We start from the raw sequence: 24,996 nt of genomic DNA, 5'->3' as shown, positions 1-24,996 counted from the left end.
TTTCCCTGGTGTGAATATTCTGCAACAATGCATAAGATTCTAATAAGATTACTGACATTTAGAAATTTGAAGAAAGGAGCTAAAGGTGTAGGGAAGGTGTGATGCATAGGGGAAGAACAAAAAGGGAAAAGAAAAAAATGTGAGAGAATGAAAAGATGAAAATAAAGTGTTTGTAGATGGGGAGGGGAGAAGGGGGTGAAGGGAGGGCAGAGGTAAGGGGAAAAAATGAGAATCAAGACTTGCCATGTAAAGGCACATGATCCCAACAATGAATGTAACTGTACTGTATCCCTAAAATGTACCAATAAACTCAATAAAATTAAAAAAAAAAAATCTCGGTTTAAACAGGTGGGTTACTGAGGTTCCACATCTCTGTTATCCAGTGCCAAAGATGTACCTGTGCATACAAACAACCACAGAAATACATCTGTCACCACCACTGCCATCATGAGCTCTTTTTACAGTTACACTAATTTTACCAAGGATAATCAGAGAAGAACCAGTTTGATTCTAAAATAAGCCTAGGCTTATTAGAAAATCATATTTAAGAGTACTCTTTAGAGTCTTCTATTTTTATGACTCAGATTGTAAGTGTCTTGAAGAATCAAAACTATGGATGAACCAGGCATAATGCCACGATGTCTCTAATCTCAGCTCTAGGGAGGCTCAGGCAGGAGAATTGTAAGTCCAAGGCCAAATGCTTTGTTAGTTCAAGACTAACACTATATAAGGAGACCTGTTTTAAAAAACGAAAGCCAATACCAAAACCCGCAAACAAATAAACAAATCTCCCAAATAAATAAACTGGCTGACAAAAAATACACAATAGTTGTGATTAAATTGACAAGAAAATTTAGTTATTTTTATGGTTTAAAGCTTTTTAAGATATCAATCATGACTGATAAGATTACACTAAGATGAACTGACCAAATTGTACATAACTTTTACTGCATTTACATAAGTAATATATATCAAACATCATTGTAAATTAATGATCATTTATTTAGCTAAAGTAATGAGCCAGATTTATGTAGTTATGAAGCTCAGAATACTTTAAGACAAATAGTTAAAAAAAACCTAAACTTTTTAAATTTATTTTTTTCTATGTCATCAGAAACCAAATAAAAGCAGCAAAAAACAAAGAAACAAACAAATAAATAAATATAAACACACAAGAAATTATTTTGATAAAGTACAAAATCTTTGTTACCTGGGCCAGTTTTATAAATTTTATTAAGAGCATTGCAGCATTTTTACAAATGCTTATTACTTGAAACATAGTGAATTAGATTCTGGTTTTGTATGAGTGCATTAATGTTTAATTTTCAGCAAATTTTATAAGTACAGTTTTAAAATTATAGCTAACTCATTCCCACACAAATTTCCCTGTATAAGATTCAGACTCAGCGGCTTACCAGATTCTCCGTGACTTTCTGAAATCTCCAGGTGGGCAGGCTTGCCTTTCTTCTTCCTTCCCTCCCTCTCTCCCTCCTTCCCGTTTTGTAATAATCCTGCCATTCCACTTGAGCAGAGAATTTATTTTCTGATTTATTTATGATCCAGGTTTTTGCTCCCCAAATTCTTTTTTAAACTTTTCTCATCGAAAATACATCTTCATACATAAAACTCACTGATTCTTTTCTTCCTTCTTTCTTTTCTTAAATTTATATCTTAAAATATTTCTTTTAGAAACTTTAGGGGCTGGGAATTTAGCTCAGTGGTTCCACCTCCTCCCTCATAAGTGCAAGGACCCGAGTTTGATCCTCAGTACCAAAAAAACACTTTTTCCTGAGTTCAATCCCAGGTACAAAATAAAAAACAAAAAATAAAGAAAACTCTAAATTTAGATAAATTATTTTTTTTCAATAAAATGGCATTTATGACTTTTTATAGTTTTTTCATCAAAATACATCTTAATTTTTTATTGTATGTAAAATTATGCATATTAAATGTAATTTTTAATGCTTAATAACTTTAGTATTTAGTGGAGACCCAGGAAGTACTCTTATATAGTGCTTTTCATGAGCAAATTAGGAAAACATCTTTATTAAAAGACCCAAAAGTAGTCTTTGAAAAATAGAATTTAAAAAGTCAAGAGAAATTAAATTTATATTTAGAAATAATTATCTCATGTATAATTACCTAATATATTAATTTTTTTTCCTAGATTAGTTGTGAAAACTGAGATAGAAGATAACTATAGTCATCATTATTTTATACCATGTCTTTTAAAGAAAAGCTCTAAATGTTAACTTCTCTACTCGATTCACAGGAAGCAATGGACATTTTATTGTAATTTCATATGCATATCCTTAGGTCAAACTTAGTTCTTCATGATCTTAATTTTTTTATTTTGGTATTGGGAATCGAACTAAGGTCCTGGACTTGCAAAGCAGGTGCCGGAACCACTGAGCTAAACCCTGGCCCTAGGTCTTTATGATCTTAAACATCCAGTAAAGACAAATATAACCCCTCTTATCCTTGAAATCTAGGCAAATGTTATACTTATTTTACAAATAAATTGATGGGACAGAGCAATATTGTAATGCAAATTTATCACTTTATAAAAAATTTAATACAGTTTATAATAAAATGGAACAAGATAAGGTCACCCGTTCATATGACTAGATTTTTAAGCTTTTCAATTGTCTTATGAATACTGTGAACCAAATTTTTTGGGTAAAGTAAATCCCATAGCAGTATGTTTTTAAAAAGCTTCTGTAACCCCCTACCTTTTCACTCTCTAATGAGTTTAGTAGTTAACTCTTAGGTGTTTTCATCTTAGCTAGGGTGGACCTAAATAAACTTCTAAGCAACCTTAAGTACAAAAGTATTTTCATTAAAATAAAAGATTCAACAGATTCTGAATGGGAAAACAAAAGAAAATAATGAGCAAAAAATCCTTTACCTCTTAACCTTGGAATTATACTGTGAGAATTATCTTAAAGCTGCTGATAAGAAATTCTTTAATTTCAAATTTAAGATCAAACAAAAATATTAAATTAGACAGAACTGTAAGTAAATTTATCTGGAAAGGGCCATAAGGTATTACCATGAGCTCAGTTATATTAAAAAGCACAGGAAAAATCCCTACTAAACAAGAGCCACATAGCCACAGGATCCCCCACCAAAGTTATTCCTAGGAATTCCTGGAACAGCTTACCTTGACAGGTTCAAATTAAATTCTGCCCAGTGTTGCTGCCAGGACCCAAGGAGAGAAAAATTACCTACACCTCAGTTCATCGTTCAGAAAACAAATGACCCCTGCCAGAATGGCCCCTTTATGGGAATACTTACCTAAAAGATTATCTAAAGGAGATCTGCCTTACTTCATAAGTTCAGAATATTCCCACAGTACCCCGGGTGAAGCCATCAGAGAGCCACTCTAGAAAGTAGGGCTCCATGGGAGGGCAGAAAAGGCATGGTGTGGAAATGGAGAGTGCAAAAGGACCTATTCCAGGAATTGTTCATTCTCTCTGAAGGTTGGTGTTGCTTTTTTTCATTTTGTGGTTGCCAAGTATGTCAGTTAACAAACCAACCAAACCAGCCAAAAATGAATACAAATGGAATATCTAATGAATAATTTATTTGGAAGGCAGAGCTGTGCAGTTAGAACACATATACTGTAGTAAGTAAGGGGGATATTCAAAGAAGTTGATTTTCAAAGAGGAAGTTTCTAAAGGCCAGATGAGGAGCATTATGTCAGATAGTTAAAACAATAATTATTGACTGCAGTGAGTAATAACAAAAGAGGCAGCAGTCCAGTCTGAACAGAGTTGCAGTGCAGATGTCCCTGTAGGAATACTTTTGATGTAAGCTTGCTGCGACACTTTGCATGCCTGTGCTTTTGCAGAGTCATTTATGATAGTTACTGCAGTCATGGCTAGGAGCGCTCCCATCCCACCTTCTCCTGCCTTCATTTTATCTATTGACTGATCATTTGACTGATCGGTTTGGCTTGACACAGGCAACACCATTATGATTCATATGACTTTTCACAATTCTTCCTCAGTCTTGATGAGTGTCCATTATCAATGAATAAGAATTGTTAGTAAATTGTCAGTGACTTGCGCTTGATTTTCTTGAGTTTGTTGAAGACATCTTTACATATACTTTAAAATTTCAGTTGCAAAACTCTGTTCTGAATGTTATTTGGTTCACTTTGAGACAAGACCTAAATTATAAAAGGTTCAATAAAAATATTTAAGGTAGTATTTCTTCAAGAGTGTATTTCAAGGTGATTTTTCCCCCTCTGTGGAAACATGTTCTTTCTATAGCTAGTAAAAAACCTTGAAAGGAACCTCATTACTTATTTATGATGATGATCTCAGCCTGAATGTTTGGCTATTGTGTGTCTTCCTCTTTACTGTGTCACACTACTATTGTTCTGTGAGTCTTTATTTTTGTTCTATGAGTCTTTTTATCAGAGGCTGCCTCAAATCCTCCTTCAGAATGAGGCTACAGGTAAATAAGTGCTTAGCTTGGTTTTATAAGGAGTTGGCAGGTGATATAATATTTTGAAATTATTCAACTGTCTTTTTAAGTATGAAGTTAGGATTTTGATCTTAATAGCAAGTTGTACCCAACATAGTAAATGAGATTGTGTGAAATCTAGAAATCCAAAATTATCATAGGCTAAGTGAGCTGAAATTAGACTGAAGCTTCACATCTTACAAGCAGTTGCAGAATTTTCCAATCAGTAGCGGTTGTCTAAGGCATAATCAGGAGCCCAAATGTGCTTCTGAACACTCATTGGCTGCCTAGAAGCTTTTCAGAATACCCTGGCCAATATGAAAATTGTCGCCTTCAGCATATTCTGGTTTTAAGAATCTTTCTGGAGAAGGTTACCATAGGCAGCCCTGGTTTTTCTCATTTGCAGTTGCTCTGCTTCAAAGCAGCTAACTGCTGTCTTACCTCCTTGTCAGGAAAGATTTATCAGCCAAAATCTTCGGGTTGGTCTGTTCTTACAAAGATGTTATTACTTTTGCAAAATATTCCATGCCACATTTGGTATAAATATTTAAAGCCAAACCATTTTCTGATGAGAAATGATAGCTGTGATTTTCATGCTTTGTTCTGTTTCTTGTTAATTTGTAAAAAATATAGTTAGTTGTCTTTGTCTTGTTTCCCGGTCTCAGTGGAATCAGTCAAATTAACTTTCCATGTGTCCAGATTTTTAGAAATATATAAATAGGTTTAACTCTTTGTGCTACTGAATATTGTAGTTCTTTAAGGAACATCCTCTAGGATGTGGTCAGGTTGTATCTATGAGCAGGTCCTTGGATTTTTCTCTGTAGGGGCTCTAGGCTAGAAGTGAAGTTCCCAGGACTCTGCCCCAGCATGTATATTGCTTCATTCACTAAAGACTTCTAGTTGTTTTGTTCCTTTCTTTCCATTATCGATCAAGAGTAAAACCAACCTAGTCACAGATGAAGAAAATAACATGTATTTCGGGTTCATTAGGATTGCTCTCTGGGAAAACAGATTCAAGCAGTCTTGAAAGTGTTCTCTGAATTTTATAGAATGTCAGCTGTCTTTATAGATTTACACCCCAAGGAGGGTTGGAAATTACATCACTCGTTCGGAATTGTGATAGATGCTGGCAAAAGTCATGCTGTCTTCTAAGGAAGGAACTAGGTGTATTCTCATTCTCTGGGTAGTTTGGAGGAAGGAGTCTCTTGTGGAGGTTGACAGGAATTTCACAAAGCTAAAGGAAACTGAGGTTTGACCCAGTTCAAAGGTTAGTACACTGAAGGGTAGCTGTCATGGAGTGGGTCTGGTAGGGTGGAATATATGACCTCAGTTCAAGGATTCACCTGCGCATTGTATGTGAGGACATATTTGATAATGGGCTCAAATCCATTTTAAGTGTCTAGAATGAATGCCATTCCATTCTGATTTTGTTCTTTGTCACCATATTGCCCTGATACCAGAGCATCCGTACCTGCAGGAATCTCACTTTAGTGAGAATGAGAAGTAGATATCTGTGCAAGAGGATGGCAGTGAATTCTGACCTGGAATGGCTCCTCTGCAGAAAACCCTTCCATTGCCAGATCTGTTTCCAAGCTTGTCTTCACACTTGACACTCTCTGAGGATGTGGAATGGAAGACAGGTCGAGCTGAGTTTTTTGGGCTATAACGGAAGATACATCTTTTGGCACAGAGGATTGTGTTGGGTCTTAGCCTCTGTGGAACTGGCTCAGAAGAGAACTCTGAGTACTGTTACTGCCACCCACTGCTCACAGAAGAGTCCAGCCATCCTCTCCTTTCTGTTCTCTCTTGCCCTAGAGGATGGCACGATGTCTGCTCACATTGCAGAGGGTGGATTTGCTTTACTTACTCTCCCCACTCAAGTGCTAAGCTTTTCTGGAAATAACCTGACAGACTCACCAGAAGTGATGCTTAGTCAGCTACCTGGTATCTTGTGACCCAGCCATCTAATACAAATAATTAACCATCACCAAGAGCTTTCTCTGAGAAGCACTCAAATTGTCCTTCCTGGTGCTCCTCAAGGAATCACTACACCATTCCTGTGTGAAATCACTGTGCTTCCTTCCTTGTGACCTGCTTATCATCTGTGCCCCTTCCCTAGAACGAGAGCTCCTGATTACGGCCATGTTTATCTTGACTTTGCTGTTACCAGGACCTGTAGCAGTCCCTGGACTCCTGCACTTCTTTGGTGCATAGGAGATGTACATAGACATTGCAGATCCCATATGGCAAGCGGAAGATGACACATGTCAGCTACATGTATGTGTAGTTCACTTGCTGTAAGGGAGGTGAAGTTTTGGGCTCAGTTGGGAAAGCTACGTTTGTATCCGAATGGCTTGATCATGGGGAAGAAGGAGGATATCTTTGCGGAGGAATAATAAATGGAGAGAAGGGGGGAGAGGTCTCTGGAGAGATCTAAGGTAGAGGGTCATCTGTGAGCAGTCTTAGGAAATCTGGGTGGTCTTTGCTGTGCTCCTGACATACTGATTACACAGGACTGTGGAACTATGATTGAGGGGGTGCAGTTCCGTCTAACTCTGCATTCAAGAGATCTTTTTGTCAGAGTTACAGAAAACTCCTCAGAAGCAGAAAAGTGGAGAGACGGCTGAAATGCACACTTACTTGCCCATTGTCCAATTTCAAGAATTATGAACTTATAGTTATTTCCCCCTCCCCCACTTTTTAAGCAACTCCTAGCCACCAGACCGTTTCATTAGGGTTGTAATACTTAGCGAATGCCCTTGTTCCTCAGTGGGAGGATGGGCTTTGGGGCTGGTCTCTATGCTGGTGTCCTACAACCCACTTGGACATCCCATTCCTGCTCTTGTGCCAAGGTGAAGGGCCTTTGACTCATTAGCATGCTGTGCATGAAAGCCAATGAATGGGCAGTAATGGCTTCTGAGCCTGCTCTAGGAATGTGACTTGACTACTTGAAAGCTGGCTAAATAGATAATGTGCTGCAGAAAAAGATGACTCTTGCATATAATCTGTGGTGTGGAGTGAGCAGATTTCTAAAGCAAGACACAAAGAGAAGGAAAGGTCGACACTTCATAATTTGTGCATTTGTTGCTTTTTCCCCATGTGATTGTATTGTTGCCCACATATCTGACAAAAGCTGTGAAAATTGAAGCTTAAATCCTATTACAGAAATGAAAAGTTTCAGTGTAATTAAATTAAGCCCAGGAACAGTGAAGTTTAGGATTTACACATATAAAAATGTTTTACATTAATATTATAGAAATTGGAGTAAAGTGAATCAACCTAAACTAGCATTAAGTTTTAAGTTAGTTCATTGCATTCACTATACTTGCAGGAAAGCTTGCATAAAGGTGAGAGACCTGGTGGAACTTCTTCTCTTACCTACATGAGCTCTTTTCCTCTGCTGCTCTAAAATTGAGACCTGAGGGGGTTTATTCCAGTTAACATTGAATCAGTTCTCTGTTTTTCAAGATGTAATCTTTCAATATTCCCATATTGACAGTGACCTGAGCAATTTTTAGATTTGATTTCAGAGAGGGGAGTATAGGATTTGATAAGTGAACATTTGAAGGTTTAAAGAGTAAAGTGTAATGGCAAGACTCTCTTTGGTCTTGGCAGTGGTTGAACACTCCTGATGGATTGCTTTTTTGTAAGTCTCCCATTGCTTGGTAGCCCTTTTGTTTGATTGTTTTTGTTGTTGCTGTTATTTTTTCTTGTTGTTGGAACCTAGTGGTGAGCAGCAATGGGAAATGTGCTGTTTCCTCAGATGCTGGCATCTTCTTCACTGTGACAGATAGGCTCCTTTTAGACAGTGTTCTTTGGTTAGTCTTTCGCACTTTCATTAATTTTCCATTTTTTGAGCAGTACAGAAATTCTTAAAAATGTAGGTATATTTTAAATTCCTCCATTTTTCTTTTTCTTTCTTTCTTTTTTTTTTTTTTTTTTTTTTTTTTTTTTTTTTTTTTTTTTTAGTATATGTGCTGCCAAAGCAAGCACCTTCCATTATTCTTTTTAAGGTGAATGATTCTTGTAGTTAGCAAGCAGAGTCAAACTCTCCATGTTAATGGTGGAAACATTAGTTAAAGCAAACTTATGGAGTCTGAGGGCAAAATCCCAGATACTTACTGGGACCTGCTCTTAAGAAGTCTCTGAAAATTGCCCTGTTCATCTATTTCCTTTGCTTTAAGTCTTCAACAAGAAAGTTGAATATTTAATACAGAAAATATTTAATATTATATTTTATTATAAAAGATACCTTACAATCTCTTTGACGGACCAGTATCCAACTGCATCTCCATAAAAAATTAAAAATAATATCTCTTCTTTCCTTTGCCCCATCTCCCTCCCTACTTCCCCTTCCCTTTTGGACTTTTTATTCGTATTTCACATTATCTATTATACATTTTGGTCCTCATTTACTCTTGCAGTTTCTCACACCAAGAAACTATTTGGTATTTACACGTGTGCAGCCTGTTTATTTCATAAGTGTATTGCCTCAGTACATATACATTTAGCTATAAATGCCTCTAGTTTATCATTCTTTGTGGATGAGTAGTACTTCATTTGGAAATAGATCTTTATTTAAACCCAGAGCTGCTTTGAAGTAGTTTAACTTGATTGATATTGGTCATGGAGAAAAATTGGGGTTGGGGCTAATATTGCCACAGTAACTCTATGTACCACTCATATAGCATTCTGGAATACTTTCAGTTAGATAGCATTTCTAATGAATGCTGCCACCTGTGAACTCAGGAAAGTGATGCTTTTAAATAATGGTAGAATAGAAAGAAACATCATTTTCTTTTCTGTTTTTTCATGGCTTCAGAAAACTTTTATTCTTTATAATATCTTTTCTTTTCCATTTCTCATTCTTTTATTTATTTATAGAGTTTATCACTATATTATGGTATACTTTCATTATTTATGTTTCTGAAAAAAACATTTGTTTAAACAGTGCAGGATCTTAGAAATCCTTATTGGATCTAGGAGAGTGAGCTCAATTTTAGTTTCCTAACTCAATTTCAGTTTCAATCCCATCATAATTTATTGATCACCTACCATGTGCTCAGGACTGTTGGTAGCAAATTTGTTTCCTCTGAGAGTCTTCAGAGTCAGCACTTTAAAGATATAGAATTGGAAGAGTAATTATTTCAAGTTACAAATAAGTATATCAAAGTTAAAGAAACTTGATCTGTGGGCAAAGGGACAGGGAGCTGTCCATCACTGTGGTGCTGATTAAGGAGCTGGCTTGTTTTACAAGTACATTATCCACTCTTAAACTGTTTCACACCCACTGCATGATTAATGCATTCTCAGAACTGAATTTACTTCATATGCTGAGACAAAATACACATAAATGAATAAATAAACACATACATAAATTAAGCATTAATAAATTATATAGTGAGTGCCATGCCCATATGATCATGAAATTTTAATTTTTCTTTTTTCTTCTGTGTGAGTACTCCACTCTGTGATCTGATTTGCACTATGCTTGCAGTTCCTAGTAAATCTAAATTTCATCATCCTCTTTTGACCCCGTTTTTGCCTAGTAAAGGGAGGCCTTCTGTCTCCATTGCTTGATTTTGAATGCAAGGATAGACAATCTTTTTTTTTTTTTTGGTACTTGGGATCGAACTTGGGACCTTGTGCTAGTGAAGCAGGCAGTTGAACCATTGAACCACTGAGCTAAATCCCTGGCCCAGAACAGACAATCTTAAGATTACCTTGACAGTTCTAAAACTATTCTTGCACATACTTGGCATTAGGAGAGCAAGTCCTTCAATCCTCTAGTCCATGCCTTCTTCTGGTCCTTAGCGCTTAGCTGTGAATCTGCATGATATGTTTCTTGGGACAGTGGGACGAGCCCCAGGTCAGCTTGAGTCTTCAGTGTTTTGCTTCATAACGCCATTCATTTGGTTGTGCATAAATTTCTCCCTGAGGTCACATTCTTTGTCTAAGATGAGCTGGACAGGCCACATTTTGAATGAAGACATCTCATTTTTAGGGCAACCACGTAGGGTGTGTACATGTAGACCCACAGTGACAAAGACGTGCTTTCTTGGTTACTTTCATCCTCCTGGTTAAAATAATTCATACCTCATCCTCTGCCCCATATATTCTTTCTTTGTTTACTCATCTTCCATATGATAAGATTCTTTCTGTGGCCTGGCAGACCTGTAAAGTTCCTTCTGAATTTACCCAGTCCATCCATTTTAACAGTTAATTTCCCTGTGTGACCAGTCTTTGCCACACTCTTTTCCTGTTTTTTATTTGTCTGTTTTTTTCTTCATTGATTAGTTGATTGAACCTACGGCCCCATGAATGCTAGGAACACACTGGACCACTGTGCTGTATCTCTAACCCTTTTTATTTTGAGATGGTATCTCACTAAGTTGCCTAGTCTGGCCTTAAACTGACTCTTCTGCCTTAGCCTCCTGAAAAGTTGGGATTAAAGGTATGTAATACTGAATCTAACCCCCCCACACACTACTTATGACTAGGATTCTTTTATGATATTCCTCTATTGGTTCTTCTTTCACTTCTCTTGACATGTTAATGTGTTACTGCAGTAGAAATGTAAATTTGATCCCCTGTTACATTTCTCCAAAATAGAGAATACAGAATACCTGTTGTCCCACAGCTCTCCTTCTGAAAGTTAGCTCCTATTTTGCAAGGTCTCATGGCAGCATTCAGAAGATATATCATGGGACAACTATTTCTCCATTGTTCCATAGTCTAAATGTTGCCGTGCCCCTCCTTCTCGCTCCCATTATCTTTTTTACTTACTCTGTCAGCCTCTCAATTACAATTCTTTGATATTGAGGTACCTCAAGGCTGAATTTGCAAATTGCCACAATTCTGACCATTTCAGCATGTAGCCGAGTGGCAGTGTTCTGATCAGAATACTTTAAAAGGTGTTGGCTGGCTGGCCAGAGTAGAAATGCTATTCAGAACATTTGTGTTTATCATTTTACAGACTAGGAAGCTAATATTCAGAAAGGAAAAGATGTACCACGAATGACACTTATTTCTTAGCACTATTAGCTTTCATGACTTGTTACATTAAAATGATTCTTAGTAAAATCATTTCACATTTGACATGTAAATGTGCCTGAATAACACATACATGTGCACATGTGTACATCATTTACCCTGAGGGGCTGTGGCTTGGGAATCAGGTGTCTAATTCTGGCTCAGCTTCTACTTAGCTATGCAATTTCTGAATATGTCTTTATTCTGGCACCCAGTTCCTACATATGGACAATCTGCAGATAAGTAGATAGCTGTTCTGACCCTTTCCAGTGCTGGCACTGTCTTTTGCATTTATGCTGCTTAAGAACTTGTGTGGAGGGAGAAAATCACTTGAGCATCTTGAAATGTGGTTACGGGATTCATAGATGGTTGAAAAATAAGATGATTGTTCATAAAAGATGAATCACAAGCATTCCCCATTTATATGGCTCGTACTGTTTAATTCTCATTAAAAGTGTTATTCTGGCTCTCAGTTCTGTGCAACACACACTGGGTTATTAAATGCACTTTATGGATCATTTGTTTAATGTGACCAAACTAAAAATTAAGAAGCACATTACTCATTGTTCATAAAAATGAATGTTTTAAATGGACAAATTCATTTTCGTTTTTGTATTTTACTTTAATGTAGAGCTATAATGGGGTTAGAGACAGATACTCTGCTTGTACATTTATAAGCCGATGATGCCTGTTGAATACCTTTTATGAAGATTAATATTTTTTATTCTGTGGCCATTACCAGAGCATCAGTCATCCTCATTTTGGCCGTGAATGCTAAGGATGAGCAGATGTCGAATGATTGGAATCTGTAATCATTGTGGGTCACTCTGGGGAAGGACGGCATGCAAAGTGGCCGGACTGATCCCACAGCCAGTTTGCACAGAGTCTGGGCCCACCAGGCTGCCTGCTCCTTTTCTGGCTGCCGTGGCTGGGTTGCTTCAGTTGCCTGCGTACAGTAAAGAAAACAGGGAAAACTGCTAATTCTAGCTTTTCTTGCCAGTGTGCCTCGAGTTGGTGCTAACATCTACTGAAGAATCCTAAAGTCACATGCATGTAATTGTGTATCTGGTAGGAGAAAGTTGTGGCCTTGACTCTGAGGCCGCAGGTCATTAAAGTGAGAAATTGCAAATGATATTGTCAACGTATGTTTCCTTGTATATGAAGAGTGTGTTGTCAAAGAAAAAACAGAAATTGAACCATAGACGTATTTTAAACTGTTACCATATTAGTTGCCATGTCAAAAATCATATAGAGCAATTGGTAAAATTAATTTTATTAGCAAATTCTATCTAAAATATCACATTGTGAATTCAGTGTAAAATTTAATGGCATACTTTATACTCTTTTTACACTAAGCCTGTGAAATCCATTGTGCATTTTATACTTGGAGCACATCTCAACTTGGATGCTGAATTTTCATCAGTTGATTGATCTTTACCTTAAAATTTAATATAATCTAATATAATTTAGCATTGAAAAGTTAGATGCAATATTCAAAACAGTTGTTTTCAATAATTAGTCAAGTATCACTTTTTATATTTGAGTTTAAAGTATATTAATTAAATAAAATTAAAAATTTTGTTCTTCAGTGGCACCAACTAAATTCCAGGTGCTCAGTAACTACCATATGGATAGCGCAGTTGTGAAGGATTTTCTTTAGTGCACATTTAATTGAGAGGGTAGATTTTGTATGCTATTATTTCTGTTGCTTTTAACAGCTATCATTATTGTGTGTTATTTACTAAATATTCACATGGTACCATTTAGTTCTCAGAATAAAAGTGAGAGATTTACAGCAGCCCCATTTTGCAGATAAGAAAAATTGAGACCTACAGAGTTTAAGTAGATTGCTAAGATCTGTAGCCAAAAGTGAGCAGGATGGAGTTTACTATTTTTTCTGTGCATGAATGAACTCATTGTAGGCTTTTCATGGGGGCGAATCACTTTACTAGACTTCTGGCTAGTTCCACAGTTTTGAAAAAGTTATGTGTTGCTACTTTGTGTGTGTGTGTATGTGTGTGTGTGTGTGTGTGTGTGTGTGTGTGTTTTAATACAAGGTCTTTTTTGATTGGCGATCTCATTTGGACCTCATGAAAGTATCAGTGCAAACCATCGTGTAGAATTTACATTTTGTGCATGGAAAGGATATTCAGGATTCTGTGTTGGGCCATCTGTAATGTGATAGGAGATTCCTTTTCCATAGTTTATAGCTGCAGGGATATGCAGTGTAAGCTGTGTGGCCGTGGTGTACTTTTATCAATGCTCTTAATTTGGCATTTTGATGTAAGATAAAATTTGAGGGTCTTCCTGTTACTCAAACGTGTGCCCTACTACTTCTTGAAAAAACTCAAGTCTGAAGACTGAAATACAGAATAAGAAAAACCCCTTTAAAAATGAGATTTTTTTTGGATACTTGTGTTAGCTCTTGCTGTTGTTGGGTATAAAAAATGATTGGATACTATATGGGGTAGAGTCACCCAAAAGTGTGTGTGTGTGTGTGTGTGTGTGTTTGTGTGTGTGTGTGTGTGTGTGTATCTAATTTCAGTTGAAAAGTCTGCCTTTGAAAAATGCTATCATTTATCTATTTAATAGCCACTATTTATTGAGGACTGGGCCAGTACTGGGTAATAGACCTGCTTTCAATTACTCATGCTTTAATTTGATACCTTAAGCATGTAATTGTTAATTAAACAACCTAATCAACACACATATGCACACATGCATACATGCCTCTGCATGTACCTGTTTGCTTTCATCCAGATTGGTTTGGAATCTTTCTAGTAAAAGTGTATCCTCAGAAAGGTAGGCAAGGCCTTGTTAATGATATGTTTGTCCTTCAGTTGTCTTCCAAAGATAGCACTGTGTTGCTCCACACTCTAGCACTCTGCTCACCATTTAACAGATGTGAATTGCTGTGGTTTGCAGATAAAAAACAAACATGCACAAAATTAGATACTCACAAACTGTCCTCTAAGGAAGGGGAATCTTCTCCACGTCGAGTATATGAACAAAGGAACACGTACGTAAAAACACAAACACACACACAGAGTTAATGTCAGATGTTGGGTTTTGTGCTAGAACTCCTTTCTGCTCTCACAGAGATTACATTGCAATGAAAAACACAGAGTTAAAGCAAGTAGTGTTTAAAGTGGCCAGGAGCTGGGCCTTTGAGGCCTGTTATATCTAGATCTATGTGCAGCGGCCCACAGGTCATGGGTAACCATCAAGACTGACTGTGTGACTCATGCTACCTCTGGCTTTGGTCTCCCAGCCTCTCTGCAGGACTTTGAGGATTTGTCTTTCCTCACCTAGGAGTTTGTAATAGGTTTCTGTGGACTTGGTGACAGGCAGTGATGAAAGTGATCCCCCCTTTTTTTGAAGGCCTGCTTGAGATCCCTAGAAGAGGCAGTGTGACCTCTGACCTTTGAGGCAATGTGGTATCTATCTGCTTACTCTTGGTGATCTTGTCTTGTTTTGTGGCCACCTCTAGAACTCTGTCTTGTGGCAATTTCTGATGCTAGTGTTACTGGGGCATGGGGTCTTTCATAGCAGCAAGTTTGGCTGCTTTCTGTAAAGTCATTGATCAAGCAGAGCCTTGTTTTTGTCTTCACAACCCGTACTTATCCTCACTACACTTGCCATGGATGGATGGGTAATGAAGGATGAGATACAGTTGGATACTGATGCATCAAAAAGATTACAACAAATGCCTTTTTATCTTCTTACTCAGGGTCCTTAGTAAATGGAGTACCTTTAAAAGTGTCAAAATGGCAATGATGGTTCCAAAAGTATTTCTTCTTTTTATCAGGAGAAGCTGGCTAACAGGCATAGTTGACATAGACTTTGGGGCTGAGTGGAAGTTGGGTGACTGGTGGCTTTTCCTTGCCAGATATGAACATGCAGGCATCTCCTCCTTCACCCTGGAGTAATTCTGACAAATGAGACCAACATACTCATTTAACTCTGAGAACAGTGCAATCCACACCTGCCTATCTAGCATGACAAAGAAATGGGGCTGTAACGTACAGATGTAGGCCAGGACATCTGAGTACCACAGCATGAAGAGCCAGCTCAGTTTTTCCAGTTCCATTCATGGACACTCTTCTTTCCAGCCTTTATTTTCCAGCCTTTAGAATGAGCTTTCTTTTGTGCCTCTGCTAAGCTGGCTTCATAACACAACCTTGCTAAGCTATGTCACTGATTTTTTTCTTAGTTACATTGTCAGGGGTTACTATTACTTGCTAGGTTGTAGAGGCACTAAATTCTCCTTCTGAGATTCCTTAGAAATTGACTTGTTCTGCAGAGTGGTGGCTTGCCCTGTGTTGAGGAGGGTAGGCATCTAGAAGCCATGTGTTTCTAGAAGAAAGGAGAGAGTACTCATGGAGATGCTGAGTGGGGACCATATGGAAGGAGATGGTATGGCTGGGCTGGGCTTGGGTATCGTTTGTTACGGAATCTTTCTAGCGATGGTTGGAGTGCTGGCCTACACTGGATGTTACATGTAGTTACAGACAGTAGATCTAGTTATTGAGAATTGATGTAGTTTGTGAATGTTGGTGTTTCACAGGAAGAATATTGGAGTTTGATGTATTTGTGGAAATACCAGTGAGTGTGTTAGTGTTTTTTGTCTAGGTTTAGTCCCATGGCTTAACTTTCTAGTTCTGTTTTGCTTGGTTTCTCCTTGTCTCTGGGTGGTTCTTACACTGCCACAGTCTCTTGCAGGGATAATAGTACATTTCAGATTTTATAAATCACTTCACTCAAGTTCGGGGGGCCATGGTCCTCTCTATGAGGACCTCAGTGGTTTCATGGATATCACAGTACGGTTCAGTGAGAAGATAAGGGAATTGGTTCAAGTCCTCTCTGACATTAAAAGTTTAGGCACAAAGCGGCCCTCCTGGTCCTTCAGACAGCCTCACCTCTGTATGTGGTGCTTTGTGTCCCTGACCTCCTGCAGGACCCCAGCCATCTCCAGACATCATCACCAGCAAGGCTGACCTGGCCTTTTCCCAGAAGTGGTGCGACAGTTAGCATCTCATGCATTAGTTCTGCCCAAGGATTGATTATTTTAATTGTGACATCAACAGCTAAATCCATATACTCACATATTTGTTGGACAGAACTCCAGAGGAAATTTGAGGCAAGCTTTGGCGTGATCTGCCCACATGTAGCCTGCTGGGAAAATGGAGCAGAAGGATTTGTGTTATTTCTGAATCTTTCTCCTTGCCTGCGCTCTGAGACTGTCTCTACTAAATCCTTTGTTAACGGTGTTGTCCTTGGGAAAGTTCTGAGTGTCTTTCTGAATACTTACAGGAACCATTCCAATATTGCCTGCTTTTTTCTTACATAAAAATTTTAGGAAACATTAATGCAAAACATGTTTTTATGTATTATGAATGTTGGAAGCCCTGAAATGTACAGTCCTGAAACTCAGCTACACCTATTTAATGTTGCAGAGCGCTGCTGCCTCTCTTCTGCTTTGCATCTTAAAGGAAGTGGTAATAACCATGCTAATGTTAAAATACATAACTGGTGTTAGAAACAGATAGGCCATGTTGGAGAGTGGCTGATGCTAGTTTTATATTGGATTTCCCATTTGCAAGAAACAATTAGGAATTTCCTTTCATCTTTAATCTTATATCTATTTCGTTATTGTTTTATTTTTCAAAATCTCTTACTGCTATTAGACTATCTGCTGTTAGAATAATTTTTGGCGTAGGATGTATTTTTTTAATATTACAAATCAGTGAATTTATAATAGAAAAGAATAATGCAACATCTGTGGTTATATTTGTGTTTATATACACACACCATGGGATATATGTATATGTGTGTTTATATACGTTATATATGTTTGTGAATTATCGTGTTCTGTATTTACACGGAGGTACATGCGTATATGCAAGTACATGTGAATGATTGTGTAAATTGTTGACATAGCAATAGAAGTGATGTAGACCAATATTTGGCCCTCTCCAGTTGTCAGTTCCCATTTCGCAGGATGTGAATGCAAAACACTTGGAGAAAGGCACACAGGCTTCTTGCATACATGTGCTGTGTGTTGGTGGCTCTCCCACTGACTGGCAACCCTGTGTCCCATGTAGACTGCAGAGAGATCCTGCTTCCCATGATGACCGAGCAGCTCAAGTACCATCTGGAGAGACAGGAGGACCTGGAGGCCTGCTGCCAGCTGCTCAGCAATATCCTGGAGGTGCTTTATAGGAAAGATGTGGTGAGTGACGGGCTGATTGGCTGTCTGCCTTCTAGGACTGCACAGGCAGCTACATCTTGCCATTTGCATAAGCCCCGGCCACTTGCCACATGCCACATGTTACAGTGTTACAAATGATTTATTTTAACAGTAATGGCCTTAGCCGGGCATGATGGTGCGTGTCTTTAATCCTAGTGCTCTGGGAGGCTGAGGGGAAAGAAACACAAGTTCAAGCCAAGCCTGGGCAAATTAATGGAGTCTTTTCTCAAAAAATAAAATAAAAAAGGTTGGGGATATAGCTCAGTGTGAACATCCTGGGTTCAATCCCTATGATTGCAAAACAACAAGAATAATGCTGGCCTTAATTTTGAGGCTTAGTCTCTTCTTTTCTCTCTTTAAGGATGGAGTTATAGCCTTAAATCATTTTTATTTGTATATCGTGATTATTACAGTATTTATCTTTCTGCATTGAAGTCAGTTTTTTTTTATATCCTGGTATTTTCTTAGTAAAATGCTTCCGAAGGCTTACATTTTAATTCTTAAGGTTAGGTAAAAGAATTTGATGCTAAACGTTAGCTAATTGCCTCTGTTCTTTCTTGTAAGTCTTATTTTTATTAAAGCAATAAAGGCACAAAGCTCTCCCCCTCAGCCCCTCTATTTCTGTCTTCTTTCAAACCAAGGGTGCTTCTGTGAGTTATAAAGAAAAGAACAGCTTTCTGTTATTGCCCTGCAGGAAGACACCCCTAGTGCTTTTTTAGCTCTGGAATTTTCTTTCCAATTTCTAAACCTGTGCTTGTTCCTCTGTCTCCTGTTTTGGTGACCAGAAGTCAGTGTAAGCACTTATAAAGCCTTACCCTCCCCCTGCTATCCCCAGCACACCATATGTGTCTATATACATGTACGCATGCATGTGTCATCCATTTTCCTGGTGTGTCTGGAAAGGTGGGAACTGGGCTCTACCCGTCTTTATGCCTAGCCCCCTTTTTTTAAAGGATTTTAAGGAGACAGGGGCATGTTCTGAGCTCCCACCTTCCTGACCTGGACATCTTTCTGGCTGGCACTCAGAGACATTCCTGGTTGCCAGTCCTCTTCAGCATTGGCTTATTCTCTCCAAACCTGGCTAGTGCTCTTGCTGTAAGAGATCAGATTCAGTCTGTGTATGATGATGGTGGTGACTTTAGCTCTTGCGAACATCACCTTTCTGGACAGGTTGTAGAAGCTTCACCCAACGCCAGCCTCCAGTGGTTCCATTCCAAGTCCTTCACTTACCTGATTGGGGAAAAGATTGGGTAAAAAGGCATAAGATTGGGTGGAAGTTGACTACAGGAAAGGGCCTTAGCACACCTCTAATCAGGTCACAGTTCATGGAGATGAATCCACTGTCCCATCACACACTAAATAAGAGAGAGATGTTTTTACTGATAAGACATTATATGGTAGTGTGAATTTTAGATAGTTTACTAAATTATATTTAAGCATTGTGTTCTATCTGTGTGGCTTAGTGAGACTTGAAACATGCTCGAGTGTGGGGTTATGTATCTGCCTGCTCCCCACTTAACAGGTGGCCAAGAATCTTTACAAAACTAAATTGGTGGTCTAATCGAGGATCATAAATATTGTTTAACTGGATTTACTTTTAGTTTTAAGGTTAATTTAAATGACAGTGATTGTATAACAAATTATCATTAATGGACTATAATTAATAAAATGCCCTGAATTTTCTTTGTAAAGGCTTTTGCTTTTGACAAGGTCCATTTTTCATCTTGTTAAGGGTTATAATTGATTTACTTTTGCAGGGTAAGTGGATTCAGTGACAACCATTGGGCTTGCATGACTGTATCTGTCTTTTGTGTTGGTTTTCATTGGCGTCTCTTCCTTCAGGGGCCAACGCAGAGACACGTCCAGATCATCATGGAGAAACTGCTTCGTACGGTGAACCGAACCGTCATTTCCATGGGGCGGGATTCTGAACTTATTGTAAGTGCTCAGTGACATATGCTTGGGTGCTTAACTGTGGCTGAGAGCATCTTCCCAGGAATGACATTTATTACCCAACCCCAAATTCCATCTGGTTCTTATCCAACTGCCTTTGGAAAATGAGCTTATTTTCTTAAAATATAGTGAGCAGTTACAACACAGTCTGGGTATAGAATATGCACTTATTTTTCCACGATTCTGGAAGCAAGTGTCAAAGTTAGAGGGTAAGCAAACATTTGGTACTAGATTTCTCATTACTTCTAGGAAAACAGATTTATTTTCTTCTAAGTCCCCATTCTGCTGGCAGTTTCTTTATATTTACATATAAGGTACTATTAATAAAATTTTATGAAGGACCTTAAAAAGTAATTGAGGTATTCCAACGTGGCTATTTTATTGTCTACTTGAATCTGTTAAGGCTGTTTCTTTAATACATAGTAGTTATAATTGGAAGACTATTAATTTTTGCAAGAATATTTTAAGTATAATTTAGATAATCTTTCTAAGTTCAGATCATGGTGCCTTCCCCTTCTTCTTCCCATTCTTTATTACTTCCTTCCTTCCCCCAGTATTATTAAGTTTGATTATTTAGGCAAAAGACCTACGCATAGATCTCATTTACCATTTGTCATTTGTAATATACATTACCATCTAACTGTTGTGGAATGGCCTTTGTGCGGTGGGGTGGTGACACTTTCCTAATCAAAGAACGGAAAGACCATTCATTTTCATATTTTTTACGGGCAGACAGACAAGGCACATTGATCTTTCGTGGTGTGGGATCTTGGTTCTTTGGGATATCTGGGGAGTGAACAGCTAAGTGGACAGCACAGCCAGAGTACAGCACTGGGCTTGGCTCTGTGTCTGTGGCTCGTATCTCGGTACCGTGCCATTGTGAGTCTATCAGCTCACTTGCACAGAAGGCCAAGAAATATGGCCTGAATATGTTTCCATCTAGTGAAATAGTCTAGTTCTTGTCTCAACATTTCAGGACATGCTGTGATTCAATTTTTCCTTTTAAAAATATCTCCTTTTAATTTGGATTATGTGTGTTTGAATTAGGAAATACAATATTTCTATTAACTTTCTTTGCAGTAGACTTTTCCATTGTTATATGCATGTAAATATTTCTGTTTCTTCATATTCTTCATCATGGCTGTTCTTTTCAAGAATCTAGAACCCCTCGGCATGCTTACTGTTGACTGGAGACTGAGTCCTGTGCAGGGGGACTGGTGGCCCCGGGGGTAGCCCTGAGGTTTGGTATTCCTGGCCTCTGTGTACACTTTGCATCTGCTCTTGTGGCAAGTCGGGGGTACAGTGAATGGCGTGTGGCTTGAAGCATCACCAAGTGTTATGAATTTCTGCTGTGATCCTTCTTGGATAGGCCTGGATTAGAGATGCTGCGGAAACCAGACAATACCACCCAAGGCATCACATTGAGTGAGCAAAGGACATCTGGAGTGTTCTGCCTGGTGGGCAGGAGAGAGAGATGGCAGATATGGAGACAAGCTAACTGGTGAGGTAGTCTTGCTTGTAGTTAGGAAAACATTGTACTGTTTCTGGTTGTGGTGATACAGACCTGCCTTTGGTTAGGGTGACATGTTTCTATCTCTGGTTGGGTGGGATAGTCCTGCCTCTAGTAAGGGAGACATTGCCCTACCTCTGGTTAGAGGACTAGTGTTTTGCCTTTGGTTAAGGGGACACAGTCCTTTTGCTATAACCCAAGACCTGGCATATTCTGGGCAAGTGCTGTACTACTGAGCTAGCTCCCCAGCTTTCTGGTTAGGGACTGCTTCTAGGTGTGTGTTCACTTGATTAATAGCTGACTGGCCAGCAACCAAACAGGGCAGAGGAGGACAAAGAGAAAGCTCATAAAAATTTGGACAGCTACTTTAGAATGTGAAGAAATTATAAAACATGGTTATAGCTTGATCAGAGGATAGACTGGAGCATGCAGGACATCATGCTTCGTCTTAGACCATGTAGTCCAAGATGTCTTTGGGAAATTTCTCCTATCTCAGCGATGATGTTAACAGTAGCAACAAAAATAGGAACTCTTCATTGAGCACCTATTTATGGGCGGGGCACTGTATAACTGGAAGATTCTCATTTAGTTCCCACCCTCACCCTGCATATGTGGCTCCAAAAAATGTCCTACAGACAGAAAAAATCATCCGGACTCTTCACCAAACATGGCAGCAGTGGTGTGGAGCCTGGGTGTGGTGCTAGAGTTTGTTCCCAGCCTGTGCTATGAGGCTAAGACACGTGGTGCTGCGGACTGTGGCCCATTTCAACAGGTATCACAGCAGGCTATGCATTGCTTCCTGATGCCTACCCTAGTCAGGGAGGCAGCTTTCCAGGGAAATAAGCTTCTTTCTATGGTCTACCTTGTGTCATGTCCATGGGACCAAACTCCAGGATAGCTGGGAGGTAGAATTGGTAGCCATTTTCATATTAGATGGTTGGCACGGGTTCAAGATACTGTCAGGGTCTGGATCAACTTAGCCTTAGTGCCTCATCCAGAGTGTTCTCCACCCTTCATGCCCTGGCCCTGACCCTCTGAAACAGTCTCAAGAGACAGGAAGTAGATTGAAGTCTTAAGCTGACTACTCTGCAATTTCAGCATTTATATCTGTAAAACTAAACTGTTATTAAACCTCAAAAAGAAATAGTCTGAATAAACTATAATTATTTGATGAGTGATGACAACATTAAAATATTTCCAGAATGGTATTTGCCACTTAAAATGCAAGTCCCTGAGAAGGATCATTCAGTCATCCACCAAACCATGTCCTCTCTTGAAGTCAACGGAGTAAGACTGAAAGGTTTTCCTTGATTAATATGCTTAACCTTGCCCTCCCAATTTGTGTCAGATGTAGGTGATTGGACTTAATGTCACTGTTGCTCTGTGAATTTAGATTGGAGGGAGATCAGGGCAAAAACATCCCTGACAAGGTGGACAAAACCTTAATCAATGGGCCTAGAAGGATGGAAAAAGAGCAGGCAATAGCTTATAGATTTGTTTTGAGTCAGCTGTAGCATTTCCTTAGAACTGGGACATTTCAATCTTCATGCGTTACTCCTTTTTGAATAAGTATATTGGAAATTTTAAAAGTGAATAAGCTGGAAAGTTTTAAATAATTGTTGAAATGGACTTTAAGAAAAATTAAAGTGATTAAAATACTTTTGAAAAGATATGGTTCTCTAAATGATTTACTCCATCATATTGTCTACAATAATACTAAAAATGTGACCTCTTTCCATCTGAGTATGATGCTAATGGAGAATGCTGTTTTGGACTTCTGTTTCCCCTGTCTGGTTATGTGAGGAATAGAGAACCAGAGATTTCACATGTAGCTGATAAGCTATGATACACACAGTGAGGCTTCTTTCGTCTGAGTCTGTGATATTTTATAAAAACCGCACCTTGCATTATATTTGAAATGGATGTTAAAATGTATTTCATGCATAGGACAAAAATGTCCCATGATCATAAATATTACGCTAAAAAACAAAACCACAACTCCACTTGGCAGTTGTTGAATTGTAGATCATGTGATTGCTGACAACAGGGCCTGGAACAGAAGCTTTTGCAGTAACCTTGCCATAAGAGTCAAAGGTCATTTTTTCTCCATTCCACTGTAGTCTGATTCTGTGATATACTTGAGTAAAATAATTAGTTTTATGTTAAGTCTGATGTCACATTTACTTTTATTTTCCTATTTGAAAGGCTATCCAGGTCCTTGGCATAAGGCAACATCTTGATCAGCATGTGTGGATCTGAGCAGGGGGTGTGTGGTTGGGCAGAGCCCCCTGTGTGGTGTGCAGGTGCCAGACCAGCCATTTGGGGGAGACTTGCTGCCCCTCATTCCAGGCATCTTTCCTAGTTATATACAAGGCTATGATGGAGACCGGCACGATGATTAATACATAGGAATGTACTTTCTCCTTTGATATTAACTGTGTTGCTTTTTTCAACTGATCAGATTTATAATCTGTTAATGGATCTTTTGAAAATGTAATGAAATAGGAAGGACTGTTAAAGTTTCTTGGCCTGGATATACACCAGAGGACTGAAAATTGCTAATTCAGCAAAGTGGAAATGTGGGCCTGTTCCAAGGAAAGGTTCCCTTGGAAAACTCATGGAAGCAGATTTAGGGAAGGGAGAAATTCTGCCTGGATTCTCAAGTGACTCTTGTGACCAGTTGGAGCCTCTTGACTCATGGACTCAAGTGATGGACACTGCTTTGTTTTCCCTGTGGACAACACTGCTGGGGACATTGGTGATTTGGGAGAATGCTTCACCAGGCAAGCAGCACCATTGCTGGGGAGTTTGCTATTAATGAAAATTCAGTGCTTTCTTTGAGCCTGGGTAATTTATAAGGACTGACATGCTACTTCATTTGGGAGACAGGAAATTAGAATAGGTTTTCAAGCAAATTGTGGCTTTTTGACCACCACTCATAGTCAGATATTTTCACAAAGATATTTCATTCTCCTTCATGAGGTGTCTGTTCTCATGGAGTCTAAATATGAGTGTGCTCTTAAAAATTGCTACTTAAAAAAAAAATCTTTCAAATGCAACAGGGAAAAGACATTGTAAATGTTTCAAATGTATTTGCTTTTGTATACACATCATACAAAGTGTCTCTAATTACAGTTTGCCTGTAAATTTACTCAAAAAGAAGGCTTTCAGAAAGTCATCCCAAAATATGCCTATCTGCTAGTAGCAGTGGCTTTAGCAGTTCATTTTTATTTGGAGTTGGTGCAGCAGTTTTTCTTATGTTCCTGAGGCCCTAGTATTGTTTTAAAGGTTGGTCACCAATTGGGTGGACAGCAGAAATAAAAATCATGCCATTGCTTGGGGAAAATATGTTCTGTAATTTTTGTATATCCATGTCAAACTGCAAAGGTGCTTAATTTTGGAGCAGTTTAAAGGTAATGTGCAGTTTTCACATGACCTGTCCGTTGCCCAAATGCACGCTACACATCATAGCAAGATTAGTTTAAGCTATATACTGAATAGCATGTTATTTCCTATATTTGCATCATATAACTGTTTACCACCTGTAAGTAAATTGGCTGCACACTTCGTCCATTCCAAAAACACTAGTAATAGAGCTCTCACAGATAAAAGAAGATATGTTGGCATGGTAAGTGGCTGCTGTGATATTTAGGCAACACTGCACCCATGAAGCTGCCTTGATTAGTAAATCAAGTTAAATGATACTTGCTGATAAAATTTTTCCCAAAGCATCATTCCATCAGTGGTGGGTTTTATAAATGTGCCCTGATGTACATGC

At 38.5% G+C, this 24,996-nt stretch overlaps 1 protein-coding gene across 1 annotated transcript in view; it reads left to right on the top strand.

Moving 5' to 3' along the window:
* Positions 1 to 24,996, top strand: part of Dock1 (dedicator of cytokinesis 1) — a 523,445-nt gene that overhangs the window by 184,967 nt on the left and 313,482 nt on the right. The window contains exons 28-29 of the mRNA XM_033761232.1: positions 17,610 to 17,737; positions 19,598 to 19,693. Coding sequence (XP_033617123.1) covers positions 17,610 to 17,737; positions 19,598 to 19,693 — 224 coding nt within the window. The remainder of the gene's footprint in view (positions 1 to 17,609; positions 17,738 to 19,597; positions 19,694 to 24,996) is intronic.

The sequence above is a fragment of the Fukomys damarensis genome, unplaced genomic scaffold, assembly GCF_012274545.1.
Source record: "Fukomys damarensis isolate Sample0158 unplaced genomic scaffold, DMR_v1.0_HiC HiC_scaffold_8, whole genome shotgun sequence".
In the NCBI taxonomy this organism is placed as follows: domain Eukaryota; kingdom Metazoa; phylum Chordata; class Mammalia; order Rodentia; family Bathyergidae; genus Fukomys; species Fukomys damarensis.
The sequence above is the reverse complement of the archived record's forward strand: the minus strand, read 5'-3'. Positions and strand labels throughout refer to the sequence as shown.